The sequence below is a fragment of the Catharus ustulatus genome, chromosome Z, assembly GCF_009819885.2.
Source record: "Catharus ustulatus isolate bCatUst1 chromosome Z, bCatUst1.pri.v2, whole genome shotgun sequence".
Classification (NCBI taxonomy): domain Eukaryota; kingdom Metazoa; phylum Chordata; class Aves; order Passeriformes; family Turdidae; genus Catharus; species Catharus ustulatus.
In genome coordinates, this window is record NC_046262.2 from 24,173,311 (window position 1) to 24,192,732 (window position 19,422).

The window sequence follows — 19,422 nt, forward strand, 5'->3', positions numbered from 1 at the left end:
GAAAATGGCAGATGGCCTGTGAGTGGATTAAAGACTCCTTTGCTGTAACGTGGAGTCAAAACTACAGGAGAGCAAGACTGCATCATGCCAGTGAACTTGATGCAGTTCCTCAGAGCTTGAGCAGATCACTGGCTCAGCTTTGCTCTGGCCTGAGGTCCCAGCTAATTGCTGATCAGAGGTCCCAACATCATCTTCTCAGAGACATGAGGAGTATTTCTGCAGAAAAGCAGCCCCAGAATACTATGTATCCATACAACTAGTCAATGACCTCTGTTTTGATAGGTACTGAGGACATGGTGGCGCAGGGGTTTTGTCTAGCGGGACCAGGAAGTGCATGTGAAAGGCTGCAGGTACCATCAAAAGGTCAGTACTTTGAACTGGAATTCATGCTATGTAGACCATTTCAGCCAGTATTGACAGCTTGTTTTGCGACTCTCAGAGATTTCAAATAGAACCAGGGAACTACTTGCTACAATCTTGCTGCAATAACTTTGAACCAGTTTTAAGAGACCAGTGTTAATAAGGCTTTAAAATTCCTGCATGTGAGATTCCTTTTGTGCCTGCACCATGGGTTGCTGTCTCCCTTCACAGCATCTTAAAGCTCCTGGGTTCACACAGACACTAACTGCACGTAGCAGGCCTATACCCACTGTCCTATGCAAGGACAGGCTCCCGATTTTGCAGCTGGGAATGCTGCTGCTCCCATGTTGAGGCATTTGAGAGTGAGACATCACAGCGCACTGCACTGTAGAGCTTGAGCTCTAGAAACATATTTCCAATATTCCTAGAACTTCTAACCTTGAGACATTTAAAGGTAAGGATGTGAAGGGAACTCAGAAAATCCAAACAGGTGATTTCATGAAGTGATTGTTTTCCACTTCCCTGTAAAGTAGGGGTGTTAAAAGAAAATAGCTTTTACCACTAGGTGGCATTTAAGGATTGGGTTTGGTGGTTGTTGGTGGTGGTGTGGTTTTTTTTTTCTTTTTTTTTTTTTCTTTCTTTTTTTTTCTTTTCTTTTTTTTTTTTTTTTTTTTTTTTTAATGCTCTGAAACACTGTGTTGAAAATTGCCTAATGGATTGCTAACTTAATTTCTTCCCTCCTTCCAACTGCTGGAGACAGTTACTGAGATTGGCTTGTGGCTACTCCTTGGGATGATCTGACTCAGGACTGCCAGCAGAGTAAAGGAGCAAGACTTGCTTATTGTGTCTATAGGAATTGGTACTCTAGAGAGAGTGAATCACTGCTTCTAAAGGACAGCTTCTTTCTACTATTCTCCTTAGGAATCTCTGCTGCTGGGAGATACCTGTATCCTTAGTGCTGTAGAGTGAACAGATACCTTAGCACAGAGTTGCTCTGAAGTTGCAATGTTCTTTTCTGAAGTTGCTGTTATTGCAGAGCAATAAATATGGATGTGCCTTCCTTGCTGTACAAGAGATAACACTGCATGCATTTTATCATTACCTCCTGAGGAGCATGTGTGAGTCACTTTCCACCTGCCGGCAGGGACAGGTCACAAGGACAGCATCAACTTAAACTCTTTGGCTTTGATGCAACTTTGCTTACATGTTTTATAAAGCCTATTCAACACTTTTTTTTTTCAATGACATAAAACTAAATGTCTGACATCTTTGCTTAGTGATTTTAAATAAACTTTGCTCAGTTGCAAAGGCAAAAATAGATTAATGAGTCAATGTAAATGAAGGCTGGTCTCTGAAGACAGCAGAGTTCAGTATCGGGCTCAGGCTGAAGATCCCAGAAAAAACAACATCTGATGCTAGTGATGCCAGAATAGTTGCAGGTAACCCTCTCTGCAATGCTGCATCCCTGTCGGGAGAAATCTTGTCCGGACAGCAGGAGATCTTAGCTGAATATTCACAGAGTCCTCATGGAGGCATAGGTGAATCCCTAACATCCCACTTTATTGCATTAAAGCATCCATTTTTATATGGTTTGTTACAATGATCACGCAAATCTAGCAAGCTTACAATTGATTAGGCACTATCCACATTTGACTTGTTACTTATTGGTTGGTTTCACGTGCTTTTACAGCACCTTCCTCACCCCTTGGCTGAAGCAGTCTAGCAGCCGAGTTACAGTAATTTCATGACCATAAGGCGCACCGGACTATAAGGCACTCCCCTGGGGAGTCAAAAGTTGCAACTTTGTAGATCATATAAGGCCCACCGGACTATAAGGCACACTTCTGGGTTTGAGGGAAAGTTTTAGTCAAAGGGGTGCGCCTTATAGTCATGAAATTACTGTAGTCATGTCCATTTTACCTGTTTGCTACTTTGCTACACTTTCTATTTGTTTATTTGCTACATTAATGTGCCTTCCCACTCACTGTTGTAACTTTCTGGCTCTTTCCCATCCACTCACTGTTTGTCACTTTACTGAATCTTCTCATATGTTTCATTCAGGGATAGCTCAATGTCGCCATTCTCCCAGCCATATACAGGGTTGTGCATTTTAGTCTCAATGAGGATATTATGCCCTTGTTCAGCCATAATTTCCTCTACATATCCCCATTGCAGAAGGATCCCACTGCCATGACAGTCACAGTGGATTTGTTAGCTTGTGTCATGCATGCCTCTTTGTCAGTGCAGCAGCAGGAGAGATATTTTTGATTTTCTTTGGGGTGTGGTGGTGTGGTGTCCAACGCCTGTCGTGCTCTCACCTAAGGAGCATGCCTTCCCGCAGTGCTCTTTGCAAGTACCATGTGCAAACCCACTCCATCCGCTCAGTCTACATTTCTGCACCACCCCTGCTGACATTTCTCTTCTTCTCCACCCTGGCCTCTGGCAAATCCTAGGCTAATAATGCCAGGCAATGACAAAGAATTGTGTGGTTTGCCTGCACACTGCCTACAGGGCCTTTCTCTGCCTGTAGCGCGACTCAGAATCAAAGATGGCTGTGCTTGTTACAGAAAGAGAAACAGTCACAGAGGTCAATAAAAAGCAGAGGGCTAAGACCAAGAAAAGTGCCCGTTTGGTTTTTTTTAATCATGTGATAGCAGGGCAGAAAGTGTGCTCGCCTCTCCTTGGCTGATCACACAGTAAGAGCATATGAATTTTACACTTGTTTGATCAGCAATTCTTAAATATTAGTAATTGCTACTAATAACGGTACAATACTTATTGCACATATTTGTGGAAGTTGCAGTATTCCCACTTCCTCTCATCATGCTACAGTTTGCATCATTTTTAGGTCCTGGTTTTAGTAAAGGATCAAAAGGAACACAGAAATACTGGATGATATGCAGGTATGAATTGGAAACATTTAGGCAAATTGCTGACAATTAAAAAGCTCTCTTTAAAGGGAATTTTCTTGCAAATGCAGTACTTTTCTATCTGGATAACGGTGGGAAAAACGAAAAGCAAAAGAGATAGTTTTGTGAGGGAACATAGGAAGCAAAGGAAGCAAGCTCATCACTGGGTTAATTAAATAGGAAGGTGTCTTCAGCTGACTCATATTTCATGAGAAATTCTAAAGGTGTATTATCTGTTAAAAAGTAGCTGGACGAGTGATCCCAAAACCACTGTAGACATTTATAGTCATGGACAGATGGATGTAACTATTCATATTGCAACGTTGAGGCTCTAATTAAGAACAAATCAGGTATGACATGTTTTAATACATTTGCCATATGAATTACCTGACATTCTGCTGGAAGCCTGATGAGTTAAAGTTATCTCAATGGCTTTACTATCTGAATTGGAGCCAAATGGAATTTAATCTCATTAAAAAACCAAAAAAGTAAAATTTTAACATTAATTATTAGATAATTAATTTAGAACCAAATGCAACTCAATGTCCAGGCTATCTGTGGTTTTGATATGAAGCCAAATTTTTAATTTTTACATGTCTGTGTGTTGACATAGGCAATACGTCTTCTTTTTATCTAGTATATTTTCTTATATAGTATCTTAAATATCTAATACATATTTTTTTCTGCAAAAATTACCATTTTTCTGTTCTATGATAAAGTAACATCTAAGATTGTGGAGTTTTTAGCTTTTTTCATTCTCAGCAGCCTCTTGAGTCTGATTCATTCCTCACATCCAGAACAGCTTCCATCCCTATGGAATGGAACAAAAGTTGTGTCAGATAAGCAATGTTCAACATGATATCCTGTTCCCAATTATACCCCTGTGATTGTTCTGTGGTTTCTCATTCTGGGGGCCCATTTATCCTGAAAGAGAACATTCCAGCTGTAGTATTTTCAGTTTGCCATGTGAAACAGTTCTTTCAGTGTAAACTCTGAAAAGGTGTTTGTGAATATACTGTCAGAATTTGTATCTGCATTTAACTTGTGTTTTCATGTCATATGCACACATGAGAATCGAAGAGGGTTTAGAGCTTTTGTCATGAAAAGTGCAGTCAGGGTTTTTTGAATCACTCAAATAGAGTGACTTAAAGGGGCTTACCTTATTCCCCCCACATAATCCTCATCAGAAATATTTATATCATTTTCTGTATATTCCATCAAGTCCTAAAACAGATCAGGAGTAATATTTACTGCGAAGAAAACATAGTGCATGACTAGGAAGGTTGTGCTCTCAAAGGGACATGCTCTACTTTGTTCCGCTCAACTCCAAAAACACTGCTGACAAGCGAGGGTAGGGAGATGTACCATGTGTTTCAGAGGGTTCCCTCTGCATGATGCTGAAACTTGTGGTGTCTTTCTTTTCTCATCACTCTGCTTAGCTGGTGATTTACATCAGTAAATCACAAAAATCTGTGGTTTTTTAGTATGAGCAGAGCTCTGAAAAGGTTTTTTTCTTGCTGTGCGTTAGAAAAGTGCAGCAAGTAAGGAGGAATGCACCTGTGTTTTGTAAACAGGAAGGTGAACAGTAAAAATTCCACCAAGTCCATGGTCTCAAAGCAATCCTCAATTTGTATGGCTTTTTATCATACAGAAGCTATTAAAATGGTTTCTTTCCACATGGAGATTCTTCTTACAAATCAACTGCTTTGAAACCTTTGGGTTTACCAGGTCCTTTTTTTTTCAATCGGCACCTCAGGGTGAGTGTGTAGAGAAACATGTTGGAGAATGTTGTTCCCCTGGTGGCAATGGCTACTTTTCTGGCTATTTTTTTGCCAACACAAATACAATAAATTCCTTTGCTAGAATTTCCTTGATACTGACTAGCCTGTACTGTTTGTTTGCCACTGTATTATTCCCTTGAATTTCTGTTGAGATTTACACCTGCAAATACACAAATGACCACAAAATTCTGTCAAGATTCCACATCAGCTGCAGAGCATAATAGCGACCTCTTGTTTTTAATTACACTAATTTCACGATTATAAGCTGCATTATTTTGACTAAAATTTTGGTCCGAACCTGAAGTGCGGCTTATAATCAGGTGCGGCTTATATATGGACAAAGAAAGAAAAGTTGCTGGCACCCGGAAGTGTGGCTTATAATCAGTGCGGCTTATAATTGTGAAATTATTGTACATGAAAACTCACTCTTGTTCTCACTGCAGAGCACCAGTTTGCCTGCCCAGTTTTTGAAGAGTATGAGATTGTCTACAAGTGAGGCCAACAAAAAACCACAGTTCTCACTGTTACTACAATTTTTAATACCTGATCCAGCTACTGAGTTAGTGATGACAAACCAACTTTGAAATAGTAACAAAACTGAATGAAAACCTAGATTATATAGGAGGCTACTAGCTTTTTTTCCCTTCTCTTTCTCTCCTCTTCCTTGCTGCTAGTGTTGCCTGTGCTGAGTCTTTTAGCAGTCCTCTTTTTCACTGCAGATGGAGCACAAGCACTTCCAGAAGTCACTATTTATGCCCACGATGATGTTCAGAACCCAGCTACTCATGTCAGGAATACTGTAGTATTACAGTGTAATGTTATTCACTGTCGTACCTCTGTTAAAATGATTTCTTGGTCAGTAATCAGTTCCAGCATCATAACTCTGGTGCAAACATCTATATTTTTCCTCTGCAGAATGAGAGGGTTAAGGAGAGAATTTTATTCCTACATTATAATAAACTAGTCACCTCTACCCTGAGGAACATACTAATAGCTTTTGAGATGAGATGGGGAAAAAAAATCAGCTCTGTGCTAGCTAGATTTCTCAAGATACTTTAATAGCAAATAATCAATCTTTTGCCAAGGTAGCCATGAGGGACAGAGAGGTAAAAATACTGGGTGATTTTGATGTGAAACTGGACAATAATTAGGAACATATTTCAACAGCTACAATGTACCGAGAGATAAATATATTCTCAAGCCTTTGAAAGTCTTGGTGGGGCTGGATGGCTGCCAGTGACAAAGGTCTGTGACTTTGATAACACTCATCCTTGTCCAACAAGGTTTTTCTTCAGAGAAAACTGGAGAATTTCACAACACGAACATTCTTCCTTATAATCAAGCATCTTAGACCACTTTGTTCCATGGAATGGTGAAGTTTCCCCCTGACCACTCTGGCTCCTTTCTCTCTCTCCAGTCTTTCTGGTACCCTATGAAGTTATGTAAAGGAGCTGGGGAGCTGGACTGCTAGGCCTGACTACGGATGGTAACAGCTAATAGAAAAGATCCCTGGAAGGCTCAGGGCTCATACCTGGGGCCAGGAGCTGGCTTGCTCAAAAGCCACCAGCAGCAGCTGGGAATCTGGGCCCTCAAGCACGGATTTGGTGAGCAAAAAACTGCAATGAAAGTCAGTCCCTCTCACAGGAGTGGAGAACTGACACAGCAGGTAATGACCTCAGCTGCAGCAGTGGCTGCATCCTGCATGGCCCCAGCCCTCAGCTGCACAGTTCTGTGAGTGCTTCTGGTGTATGCAGAAATTGAATGGGGAAGGGAAAAGCTTGTCCTTGGTGGTTCTGTGCTCCTCATGCTCTCACCTTGGCTGTAGCCAGAGCCAAGAAGCACTGGCTCCTCTGCCAGCTGCCCACCACTGCAGGACAAGGGCGGCTGGTAGGGTCCTTCCTTCCTTTGCAGGAGCAGTGGGGCCACAGGTACGGCCAGTGTGATGTACGAGTGCGCTGTCCTGGGGAATTGTGCTCAGGACTGTCCCCATGTGTGCTTGAATTTGTTAATAGCAATGCAGCTGTGGTGTATCACTATTCAGTCCCCCAAGGTTCTCCTCAGCTTCTGAGTTGCACAACCAAGCCTACTACTACTTCCCTGCTCTCACATAGTTCTGTACAAGTACTGAATGTATGTGAGAGGACTTTTCAAGACTCTTGTGACTCTACCTTCTTGCGATTAGTTTTCTTGAGACGTTGTGGTCAAAATTTGAAATTAAGGAGATTTTTTTTCAGGGATTTCTAACAAAATTTTTAGTGGGGGAGCATCAAAATACTCGTTTGGGCTGCTGAGATGTTCTGTCACTCAGAGAAAAGGATATTGCTCCTTACAGCTGCAAGATCATATGATTAGAGTGATGTGCAGGGTCTGGTGGCCATGAAGAATTGCAGATCTGACCTGAGCACAGCATGGTTTTGTGTTTGGACTCAGGAAATATCTATTACTCTGCTTCATCCATCGTCTGTGACTAACCCCGCTTTTTACAGACAGAACAGGAATTCTGTTCTCCCTAACTTTTTAATCTCAAAACGTTGCAGACAAACCAGGGACTAACTTGCTTTAAATAATTAGCATATTCTTCTCTGCATGCATTCCAGGTCTTTACTCAAGGAAAACCAATACATTACCTGCAGCAAGAATTCAAATCCTTTAGTGACAGATTTAAGGTAGAGCTAGCTCTTGATGCTGCCTTTAATGTATTTGGATCTGATCTATGCACTGAAATGTAATTTGACTTGGGCAGGTATCACAGGACCACAGCTGAACCACTCCTAGAACTGGTAACAGACACTGTGCTTTGTAAATAAACCTGCTTACTAGCAACCACTCTATAAATCGCTAATGTAAGACACACTGTAGGGCACAGATAAAGCTTCAGAGGCAGGTCTTACAAAGCATCTTGCACACACAAGGAACAGCTGTGATATCCCTTCAGTTGCCTCCCTAACCAGATTAGAAAGTCCATGCTAAAGTATTAAAGACATGTGACAGACTGTGTGTCTGTCTTCTGCATTTGCCTACTAGCTTAAACACATTGTGAAAAGTTTTGCATACTTCTCTTCAAAACAACATATGAAGTATGAAGTTACAAATATGGATCTTATTTCATTAGCTTATCTCTACGCAGAATTGATATATAAAGGTGGTGATCTTAACAAAGGATTGGCATTCAGAGTTCTCCTATAAATGAAATAGAAATTTCTTTAGTATGTAAGTATATGGTGTTTCTTAAGATAACTCACAGATACCTGACTACAGTGGTTGAAAATATGGTTGTTCTAGTCTGTTCAGAAAAATTTTTTGATCCTATTAGGTGCTGGTTGACTGCAGTGCAAGCACATGCTGTTGACAGCATGGTTTTCCAAGGTGATACAAGCTTATATCGCCCCTCTGGTTGAGCCCCAGCCCCTGGCCTGTGAGCACAAGTGGAATTGCAGCAGTTCTAATGAGCTTACTACAGGGTGAGTAATTTGATAGTCAGGCTTGTGTTTGCTATCATAGCCAGAAAACCTGGCTAGTGACTGACTGAAAGAGGAAAAGAGAAGGCTGGGGCAGGATTTGGAGGGAAAAGGAAGTTCCTATTTGTATGATCAGTGGCCTTTGGTGCATAAAGTTTTTCCAGGTCTCAAGAAATGAGAAGGAACAGTTTCCCTGAAATACCCCACAGATGCAGAAGATTGGCAGAAGCCCAACACAAGGAGATGTGGAAGAACACATCAGTACTGAGCGAAGGTGTCTCAAGCTGGGAGGAGGCGTGCTCTACCTGTGTAGGATATAAGCAGTGATTGCACACTTCATGCGAACCCACTCGAGCCAGTGCAAACTGTTCTGTATGCACCAAGTTTACTGAAAACATTTGTCCTCTTTACGTAAGATTTGAGCTCCAGACTATTTGGGTTTTTTTCCAAATAAAAAGTCAGGGCAACTTGAAATCCATCTTAGCTACAAGAAGGTGCAAAACTTCAGTGTTCACTACTCTGTGGTGATGTTATCAGTGCCTGTAACTCACCTTTTCTGTTGCTGTGGTGATGGGTCATGGTAATGACCCATATTCTTCCCTTTAGCCAAAAAATAACTATGCTAATAAGATGCTTCATCCTGGAAAATCTCATCACGTAAGTGTCTTTCCCCTCATTGATTGCTCTGTGAAATCCTTTGAAATAAAAATTTTTAAAATTTAGAGCCTTGGAGGGTTCTTTAGGTGATGTTTCCCCTCAGAATCCATTATGGCAGCATCTGCATTTTTCTGAGAAGGTTTTCAGGTGAAGTGAACCATAAGATTACTCCCAAGTAAACATTCATCTCTACCCAGAAATGGCCTCATTACTCAGCAGGTTGTATATTCATTACTGGTTCTCGTCTTGAGATCTTGCAGAGTCGCCTGGAGCCTCGTCTAAGTGTTTTAGCATTGGTGGAAATGGGTATTAATGATTGGACCTAATAGGGCCACATTGTAAGATTTGATTTGAATGCCACTGAGTAACTGGGCCACCTGGAGCTGACCTGCCTGAAAATGTCAGCACAGTATGTGACTATTGAGAGGGTTAGGCACTGCTGCTTCGATTAGTCATTTTATGACTCTGTCCCTAAATCCATCCATTCAGCCTTTTTTGGGCTTAAAGCCAATCCCAGCTGCTCAGGCTGGGAACTGCCTTCTCTTAGGAAGACCAAAGGAAATGAGTTGTGCTGTGTCTATTTGAATCAAAGATCAGCAGGGGAGGCTTCCTTCCCATCACAAGTGAGTTCAAGGCTGTGGGTGACAGGCAGGCCACCACTGTACCTAATGATTCCAGTTAAATCCTCAGCTGCATACTTTAATTGCAAGTTAAATTAGGATACTGTACAAAGAGAGTTCCAGACAGAGGTGTCTTGATTTCTTAAAATAATCTTTAAAAAGCAGTCACATGCCTAAAGCTCTAGGATGTGGTAAAACTTCCGTCAAGCCATGACAGGTACCAACAGGCTATGCTGCATCTGAATGCAAACCTGACTCCAACTCTAGCAATTTAAAGACGCTGTCTTTTGAGATAGCCATCTCTGGAGTCATCCTTCTTATTCAGAAGTGGAATTCCACACTAAACATAGAGATCAAAAATCATAAATGAAGTGAATTTTGTGAATTGAATGAAGTTAATTGTGGTGACTGATTTCAAGAAAATGTGGTGATCTCCACTTTTCAGCAATAATATCCATATAGTCTGTGTCTGATTATGGGATTAAAGGATAATTCAAGTCATTAAGGACCTTCAGAAGTCCTTGGAGTGAATTCCTGCCCAGAACAGAGTCAGCAGTGAGGTCAAAACCAGCATTTGTCATGTTACATCAATTGTACATCAGCCTCTGCAAGAGTTTTGATCCTTGCTCTCATATTCTTTCCCCCTGCACAATCTGAGGAGCACATACAGAAAGGTAGTTGGACTTGATGATCTTGGACGTCTTTTCCAAACCTAATAGTTCTATGAGTCTATGAGAGTCTCCCAAGTTTGTGCTAAATAATGCAAATATGTGTTTTATATATATATATATATATATGTATGTTAGGAATGAAGTGAGAGCTTAGACTCAGATTTCTAGCAGTAGTTTTATTCGAGGCAACCTGCACCCCAAATTGCTCTTGTTCAAGTTCTTGAGGATAGCCAATAGATCTATTATGAAATGAATTATGTGTTGAATGGACACAAGATTAACAGACAAAAGGTTTTAACAGACTCTTTACTACACAGGATAAATAAAAGAACTACTACTTTATATATACACAGCTCATGATAGCAGTACCTATATTACAGCTAGGGAGGAAATAGCATAGATTTAGGAAATCAATGTAACTTACCACTGAATTTATGATGGAGCACACATCTTTCCTTTCACTCAGTTTCCAGGAAAGAAATTCAAGAGAGGTGTCCTCATTTAGAGGAGAAGTCCCTACACATTTCTAGGGAATGTGCAGAAGACTTCTGCTTTGTGAAAGTTTTGTGTAGCTTTTACAGTTTGTAAAGTGAAGTGTCTGTCAGTCAGAAATGCAAGGCTTACCTCCCTTCCATTTGCTCTCAAGGCAAGATGTTTATTGTCAGCTGGGCGGGCCACCTCCGTGGCACCAGAGGTAACTCACTACCGAAGAACTGTCCTGCCTGGGTTCTCACCGATTAGCAGATTCATGTGAGGGTGAAAATACCCTGAGTTACTGCACCAGCTGATAGACAAAACACATAAGCTCTTCTGTGGTAGAAGGAAAGTTCTGCTACAATATATTAGCAAAATACCAGAAAATTGACCTTGAAATGCCTCTGTACTTATTCATACCTTATTAAATTGGTTCAGTTCATTCTTAGTTTTGATTCTTGCATGAGCACCTTTCTTCAGCATTAAACAGGATCTCACAGAGTAACATTCAATTTCTGCATTAAAAAACATTTACAAAAATGCACCAGATAGCTGTCACTATAGTAGAAATGTCTCAAGAAATATTTTTTTATACACAGCAGAATTATATTTCTGAGTTGCACGCTAGTTAAAGGTCTGTTTCAATTGGCTTGCCAACTCTTTCACATATATCTTTTTTATGTTCTCAAAGACAGACTTCCTTTATTTTTGTGTATGATGAAAGATGTCTGTTGTTGATACAGTCCAGCTTGTCAATTGATTACAAGGTTGTATAAATTTGCTGCCCTATTTCAGTACGTCATTAATTTTCCTTGGAAAGATCTTAAACAGATGATCTTACTCTTTTAAGCACTTTGGAGAGATACTTCAATTTATTAATCCGTGAATTACATATCTTTAATGAAATACCAGCAGAAACATTTCCAAATCATGATCACTCCTTCCTGTCTGTGCAGGAGTCACTCTTTGACCAAAATGGAGAATGAGTGGAGAATGAGCTCCACCCTGAAGCAGCCTGGGTGCTCTACCCTCCTGCTTCAAAGACGCCTTCAAACACTTGGCTCCCAGATGCTTGCAAATAAATTGTGTTAATGCTGGAAGTTACCAATGCTGGAAGTTAGGAGAAAGCAGTCACACAACTTCTTTTGCCTATTCTTCAGATTCTATTTACCAAGCAAGCTCTCATCTTGGGCTGAAAGCATGACTCAGACCTATGTGAAAAAGTATTTCAAGAAGCTCATGAGTCTTAATCATTATCCTTCACTAGATGTCAGGGAGCTCTCAAAGTTTTTCAGAGACAAAACTCCAGTTCTTATCCATCTGCTAAGGATTAATTAAAATATTGTCTGGGCAAGACAAAAGCGTATGTTGAATAACTTAGCACAGGAAAAAAACAGTTATAGCAAGAAAATTTCTGTGAAACAATTGGCACTCTGCAGGCCACAGACATTCAGGGCTATTGTTGCCATTCTTTTGCACAGTAACATTAACAGGCAATCCTGTTGTCTTTGTTCTTATGAGGAATGTCTTTAAATGGTCCCATTACTTTTAATATCTATCTACAGGGCCCCAAAATCCATTTTGGCAACCCAGCCTGAGCTGATATGTGTTGGTGGCTTTTACATAACTTTGCTGCATCATGGTGCAGGCTAGCATGAAGAAATGTTGTAGGTTTGTCACAGTGCAAAAGAAGACTATGTTTGTCATCATTGCCTAAAGGTATGAAATGTAGAAACAGCATCCAGGAAAAGGGAACAGTTGCTGAAACAATTAATCTAGTGGAATTGCATTCAAAAACAGAAAAATGGAGGGATAGTATTTCTCTAGTAGGAGTAAATTGTTAGTGATAAATAAATTTTGTCTTTAATTGTTAGTGATAAATAAAAAATATACATTTTTATGCACACCTGAGACAGCAAGTAGTCATAATTGAAATCGTTACATAAAATCCAGCTCCTAAGTATAGAAAATATAATTAGTAAATATAAAAGGTTGTTTAGCCTGGAGAAGAGGAGGCTCATGGGACACTTTATCACTCTCTTTAACTACCTGAAGGAAGGTTGTAGTCAGGTGGGTGGTGGCTTCTTCTCCCGAGTAACAAGCACTAGGATGAGAGATATCGGCCTCAAGTTGCACCAGGGGAAGTTTAACTGGATATTAGAAAAATGTTTTTCTTGGAAAGAATTGTAAAGTATAGAAACAGGCTTTCCAGGGAAGTGGTGGAGTCACCATCTCCGGAAGTGCTTAAAAGACATGTAGAGGTGGCACTTGGTGGTTTAATGGCAGACTTGGCAGTGCTAGGCCAATGGTTGAATTTCATGATCTTAAGGGTCTTTTCCAACTTAAACAATTCAATGATTCTGTGGTTCTGAATGACTATTCAAAGTGAAAACAATCTGTATTATTCCATGCAGTGGGCTAAAAAAGGGAATATAAATCACAGAGGATTCACACTGAAATTTCACTCTGGTGACTCAGATAGTTGTTTCTAGAAGAAGCCCCATACATAAAGTGTATGATAAGAGAAATAAACTAATCATTTTTAAAACCTGTAAATTGTAGAGACTCATTTCTCCCTCCTCCCCTTATCTGCTTCACCAATGCCATCACAAAGCTATCACCCAGCAAGCAGAGCAGGTCGCACTGCAGAAAATACGTGCAAGGAATTGGGAAGCAGTACTGTGAAAAAATGTCATTATGCTATAGAAAAATGTATTTCTTTTGGGAATCAATATTAAAGTAACAGCTACATCCTAAGAAATACAGGATATTTTTCTAAAATGTGGAATTTAAAAATTTCTTTGCAAGGTTCTATCGAAACCTGGAAAAAAACAGGCTTGATTTCTAGACTAGTTGATGCACATATGTAGTAGTCTTCCAATTTCTTCTGTGGAATGGTAAAGCTCTGCCATAAATGAGCAAAAATGGAAGATGTATTCAGTAGCTCTTGGGAAAAGCTGGTGTGATGGCTAAAAAAAAGGAAATGAGAGAAAAGCTCTGCATTCCTGATGGGAGCTCTAGGCCTTTTTATTTGGATTTTGACTGACCAGGTTCTGTACATTCTAGATTATCTTTCTCCTTAAGGTACAAATTGTTAAACCCAAAGGATTCAAAAGGCAATAAATAAATAAATTAATAATGTCTTCTGCTGTATAACGGTTGTGATGCATTTAATTAAGTAAAGTTACAGCCTTAGCTAAATACTTGACAAAAATACAATTTTTGGAGCTTTTCCTCTGGACTTTTTTATGGAACTGAGGGTGTTTGTTTTTTCTTTAGTTGCCTAATAACAAAAGGCTTCAGGAACAGTTCATCAAGAGAATAATTACTATTTGGAATATGCATTTTTCTTTTGAATCATCTTTTCAAGGGATACGTACATATATCTTACCAAAACACTTCCCATGATTTCCCATGGGGAAAGGTTTGGTGCTGTATATGCTGTCTCTACACAATTGCTTGTGTTCAGCTCTTTAGGGAACTAAAACTGAATTGATCAAACTTCAAGGATACCTTGATGACTGGTTATATGTGAATATCAGTAAATACTGGTCTGATTTAGGGTTTTTTTGTCTTACTACCTGAGAAAAACAGCAGATATATAAAAACCCAAACACTACGAACTCACAAACATTTAATCTCATTAACATTTGAGCAAATTCAAGAGACAACATTGGAGAAGTGCATTTATATTATACTTGCAGGGTTTTATTTCATTTCAGTCCTCATCTGTTCTTGATTCTTCAGAGAATCCAAAGACATCAGCTGGAATCTATGGGCTTTGTCATACCTACAGCCAAGTGATTAATTTGAAATTTGGAAGGACTTTCTGGTTGAGTCATAACCTCCAAAGGCACCTCTTCTGCAATGCCAATAAGCATTTCCAACTTCAGCATGCAGTCACATATTACCATAACACTGTGAACCTCCAGTCTGAGTCTGTCCAACATTTTCTGGCAATAGCTAGGGGGAAAAAGAAGTTTGCTGTTATTCTGCCTCATTTTCCTGTTCTGCTGTACAGTGTTGCCCCTGTGTCACTGGGTGGTGGGAAGTGACAGGTGAGATCTCCAGCACCCCATCCCAGGTCACACACTCAGTCAAGCCTTTCCCCAGCAGAAAAGATGGATTTCAAAATGCTTTCCTAACAGCTGCTTCTGCTATGATGCAGCCAGGCAGAAGCCCAGATAGGTGGCTGGACCAGTTACCAGAGCCAGGGGTTACTAGAGGTCCCAGCATATGCCTGTGCCCCCCAGGAGGGGATTTGTGTTTACAGCCACAGGCAAGTGGGAGGCTGGTGCAGGTGCAGTGGCTCTCATCTTGGGGTACCATGCTAGTTGTGATGGGACTGGAGCCAGGGGCCTGCCTCGCTTGCCAGGGGTAGCCAGAGAACTCCCATGCACCTGGGAAGGCTGGGAAGAAGCTGGGAAGAGCAGCTATTCTCAGCTTGAAGCAGCTGCCTCCAAATACCATCTCTAATTTCTTCAACCTTGACTGTCTGTTTATTGAGCCAATTTGATTTAGGCTGAAAATGTAACTAATATTAAGATCTTTTTCCTTCACAGGAGGCAGCAGGTCCCAAAAGTTATCTTACCCAGGGAAGTGTGGTTCTGGAAAAGCCTCTCCATCACCGCAGGCTTCTTGCAACATGCAAAATTTGGTTTGCAACTCAGGAAGGTGAGGTGTTGGTCAGAAAGAGGATAAAATGGCTGTTTTCCTATCCCTATTATCAAGGTCATGGCTAAAATTTCGTTTTCTAAAAATATGGCTTACTTGTCTTCAATTTCTTTTCTTGGTCTGCTCTAGAACTATTATAATGGTGATTTCTATTACTTTATTATTGATTCAGTGGCTTAAAATGGGACTTTTACAATGATGTTATACTAATATCTAATTGAAAATGTTTTAGTTGAAACCTAAATCATGTTGACATTTTAACTTCACCTCTGACTCAAATAATTAATACATTAAATGGGCACTGAAATATCATGAACAACCACTTTTGCAGTAAAGTATCTTAAATTGAAAAAAAAATTAAAACTAATTGGACATGACATATCTTTCAGAAATTTGAAGTAGCAGCTCAGATGCACTGAATACCAACCCCCTTCCTTCTCCAGAGCACAAAAAGTATTTGTTTCTTTTAAAAATCAAAATGTCACGAATGTGCTTTTCAACCGCATTTGTTAAGAAATGCACTGAGGGGTGGTTAGAAGTAAACATGAGTTTTAAATGTTCTTAATTGTTTATCCTGCTCATTGTACAGTCTTGGAGCTCATTCACCCCAAATGAGAAAACAAACAACAGTTATTTCCATGACTCATAAGCACTCAGAAAAAAAAATTGAGTGTTTAGATACTAATCTGAAATTTTCTTGCTCCTTGGAGTAAAAACATATTCACAACTATAAAAGAACACTTTGGTCATAGCTCTAGTCATAAAGGACTAGTAGTAATTGCATTCAGGAGCTCAGAATGCTGATGCTGCTGTTGGCTCTCTTTTTTCTTGTCAGACCTGGTCTTTGCCATGTAATTGATAAGAGAGAATAAAGTTTTTCAGTAAGATAAAAAGCCTGCTCTCATCCTTTGAAAGTTAAATAAGATTAAGAGGATGGAATAGAGATCTCAACTAGCTTTGTAATTTGAAAACAAGTCTGCTAATGAACAGCTTTCTTACAAAACACACAAACCACTTTTCATTCCCATTCCTATTCTGCCAATGCAGTAAAAGGCACCTGAAATGTCAAGAATAGTTTTCATTTAATCAACTTTAATATTTATTCATAAGTTGAGAGATTTATTAAGAAACTATCTCTAGAGGAAAGATGAGGGGAGCAGGGGATGCATCCTTTTGACTGTGAAGCCTTACACAAGACAAACATGCAGAGACCAGGAAAGGAAACAACAGCAAAGACAGAAGCCCCAGGTCCGTTTCTGGCATCTCTTATTCTTAGCTTCATTGCAAGCAAAATTCAGTTGTAAAACATTTAAACCTGTTTTTGTGACTTTCTCTGGTGTCACAGTGTCATACTTAACTTTTAAGGTCACCCATCTTATGGTTTTCTGGGTCAAAGGCTCAGCTCACTGGCAAAAGATACAGACTAGGGCATGCTCAGAAGAAGAAAGTCACCTAATGCAATAAAGAAAAAAGATCTGAGATGAGAGAGGATACCCAGATCTCCCACCCCACTGAGGACACACTGTGTCCACAGGAGCTGGCAGCATCTTGCTGAACACAGTGCCCAGCCCTGGATAGTTTGATATGGTCACTGAGGCTACCCCAGTGTGGCATCAGGCCATAAGGTCTCGAGGTCTTGGGGGCTCAGTGACCTCTCCAGAGCATACCTGGTACCCCTCAGCACATTTGAATACATGCACCAACATGTGACATCAGCTTCTGCAGCATTCTCAGCAAGGCTGGTATAAGGGGAACAGCAGCATGGAGGTAGCATCTTTTATTGACCCAAGTTGGATGACATCTTCTAGCCACAGGTTGTTGTCTTGTTTTAATATCAGAAATGCTAGTTTGACTTGCAACCATAATGTCGTTTTACAACTCTTGTCCCTTGTGTCCTAATGGTGCCTGATTTTTGGTAGAGTAAGCTAGTCACATGCAGGCTGGTTCATGCTGCCTGGAAGAAACTGCTCTCTGAAACATGCCCAGGTTTTATACGGAAGAGCTCTGATACAAAACAGAGGCTGGTAGCAGGTCAACACTTGCCCAGACTAATGGTTCACCAGTCCTTTTTGGTTGCTGGCACTATCTGGTTAAATTACAAAAATATTTTCAGTGAATCTCAAGAATCAGCGTCTGGGATAAAAAAATCTATGCTGTTCCACTAACATATCCTTCTGCTTTATGAACTTAAGTGAACTGCCAAAAAAAAGGGGAAATTACATCTCTGTGTTTTGCTCTCCCCAAAACAGCTGTATTTCAGCATACAGTTTTGACCCATAGAGTTTCTCAACTTGCAATTACCTCATTTGATGAATGCAAACTGGCTTAAATAATTCTATGTTATCTACTTGAAGCATCTTTGCTACTGAAGTCCTGTACCACTACACTCCAGTTCCTACACACAAAGTACTATCGCCTTCTACTTTATTTAAGTATCAGTAAAAATAAATGGACTGAAAAAATCTAATATCATTACAGCTAAAACATGATCTCACTATGTATCCCTGCAATCATTCTCTTTAAGTCAGTGTGGAGGGAGGAAGGGTGGGAGATTTTGGACCCTTGCCAGGATCCCAGTTAAAGGTCAATTTCTTCTTCATTATTTAATAGACAATGTTGAAAACACAAATATTGGTGGGCATAAAAAATGGTTTATGTAAGTAGCAGTGGGAAAACTCTGTGGTAAACCAAAGGTGAGACTAATCCCCTAAGAGAGAGGAGTGAGTAATCACAGCTGAGTCAGACAGAGCAAGGTTTCACTGGGTGCTGAGTGTGTCCGTGAGGAGCTGAGCATTTCTATTCCTGTGACAGTGGTCACTACAGGCAAAGCAGAACCTATGTGAGCACCAGAACAATTTGGAGAGGACAAGGGAAAGGACTGCTTGAATTTCTAGTGAAACCTGACCAAGTGGCTTTTTACTGTCTCTGTAATGAGGATTATCACTGAGCAATGTGTTACTGAGCGTAAAAATGCTCCATGTCAGTCCTGCAAAAAAAGCATCATTACTATGAATTTCTTTTAAAAGGCCAGATAACCTTTTCAGAGTGCTATTAAGCCAGGAACAGCATGATCTAGAACAAGAGATGTATTTCCAATGCTTAGCTAAGATCATGCCACTTTATAGCTCTTGATAAAGGCAAGCAACATCAGGAGAGAATTTAGTATGCCATTTCTCAGGGGACCCATTTGCCTTATGGTATTTGCAGCTTGCATACATAGAGGATGAGAGGGATGTTGATTCTGAGTCTTTTTCCTAAGTATTAATACTGAAGAAAACAAAACAGGTGGGAGGCTAGGCCCCAGAGCACGCTCTGAAGGTTGCAAAGGGAAATCATCCCCTTTAATATATCTATTTGCAACGTTCTGTCTAATGGGCTGTCCCTGGACAGCAAAAGTGTGCTCCAAAGCAATATCAGATCCTTAGCCAGCTGTTGTTCCCAACAAACTGGGAAGTCTCAGGCTGTTCCAGCAACCTGTCACTGCCAGAAAGGAGAGATTGTGTTTCCACCCTCTCCCAGCCTCAGTTACTCACTCCTAGCCCTGAATTGCAGTGGCTTAGTGAGTCCTTTGCTAAGCTGCACTGTCTTGCTAGCTAAGCAGGGAGTGATGCGACAGATTCTCCATGCAAGTGGCACAGAGAAAGGTCAGACACACTGGAGAAGCCAAAAGGAAGGAAGAGGAGGAAATGAGTAATGTGACTCCAGCCTCACTCACTAGCATCCTCTGACATCTCAGCAGAGTAGACAAAACCTACTCTTTTCCTGGCTTCTTTTATTTTTAAAGAAGTAAACAGCTCTAAGTATTCCCTTCTCCCTGG

General features: G+C 40.4%; 1 protein-coding gene across 1 annotated transcript in view; it reads left to right on the top strand.

The window, feature by feature from the left end:
* The window catches only part of LOC117010778, a 35,485-nt gene that overhangs the window by 3,442 nt on the left and 12,621 nt on the right, over window positions 1-19,422 (top strand). Inside the window, exon 4 of the mRNA XM_033085729.1 lies at window positions 15,493-15,604. Coding sequence (XP_032941620.1) covers window positions 15,493-15,604 — 112 coding nt within the window. The remainder of the gene's footprint in view (window positions 1-15,492; window positions 15,605-19,422) is intronic.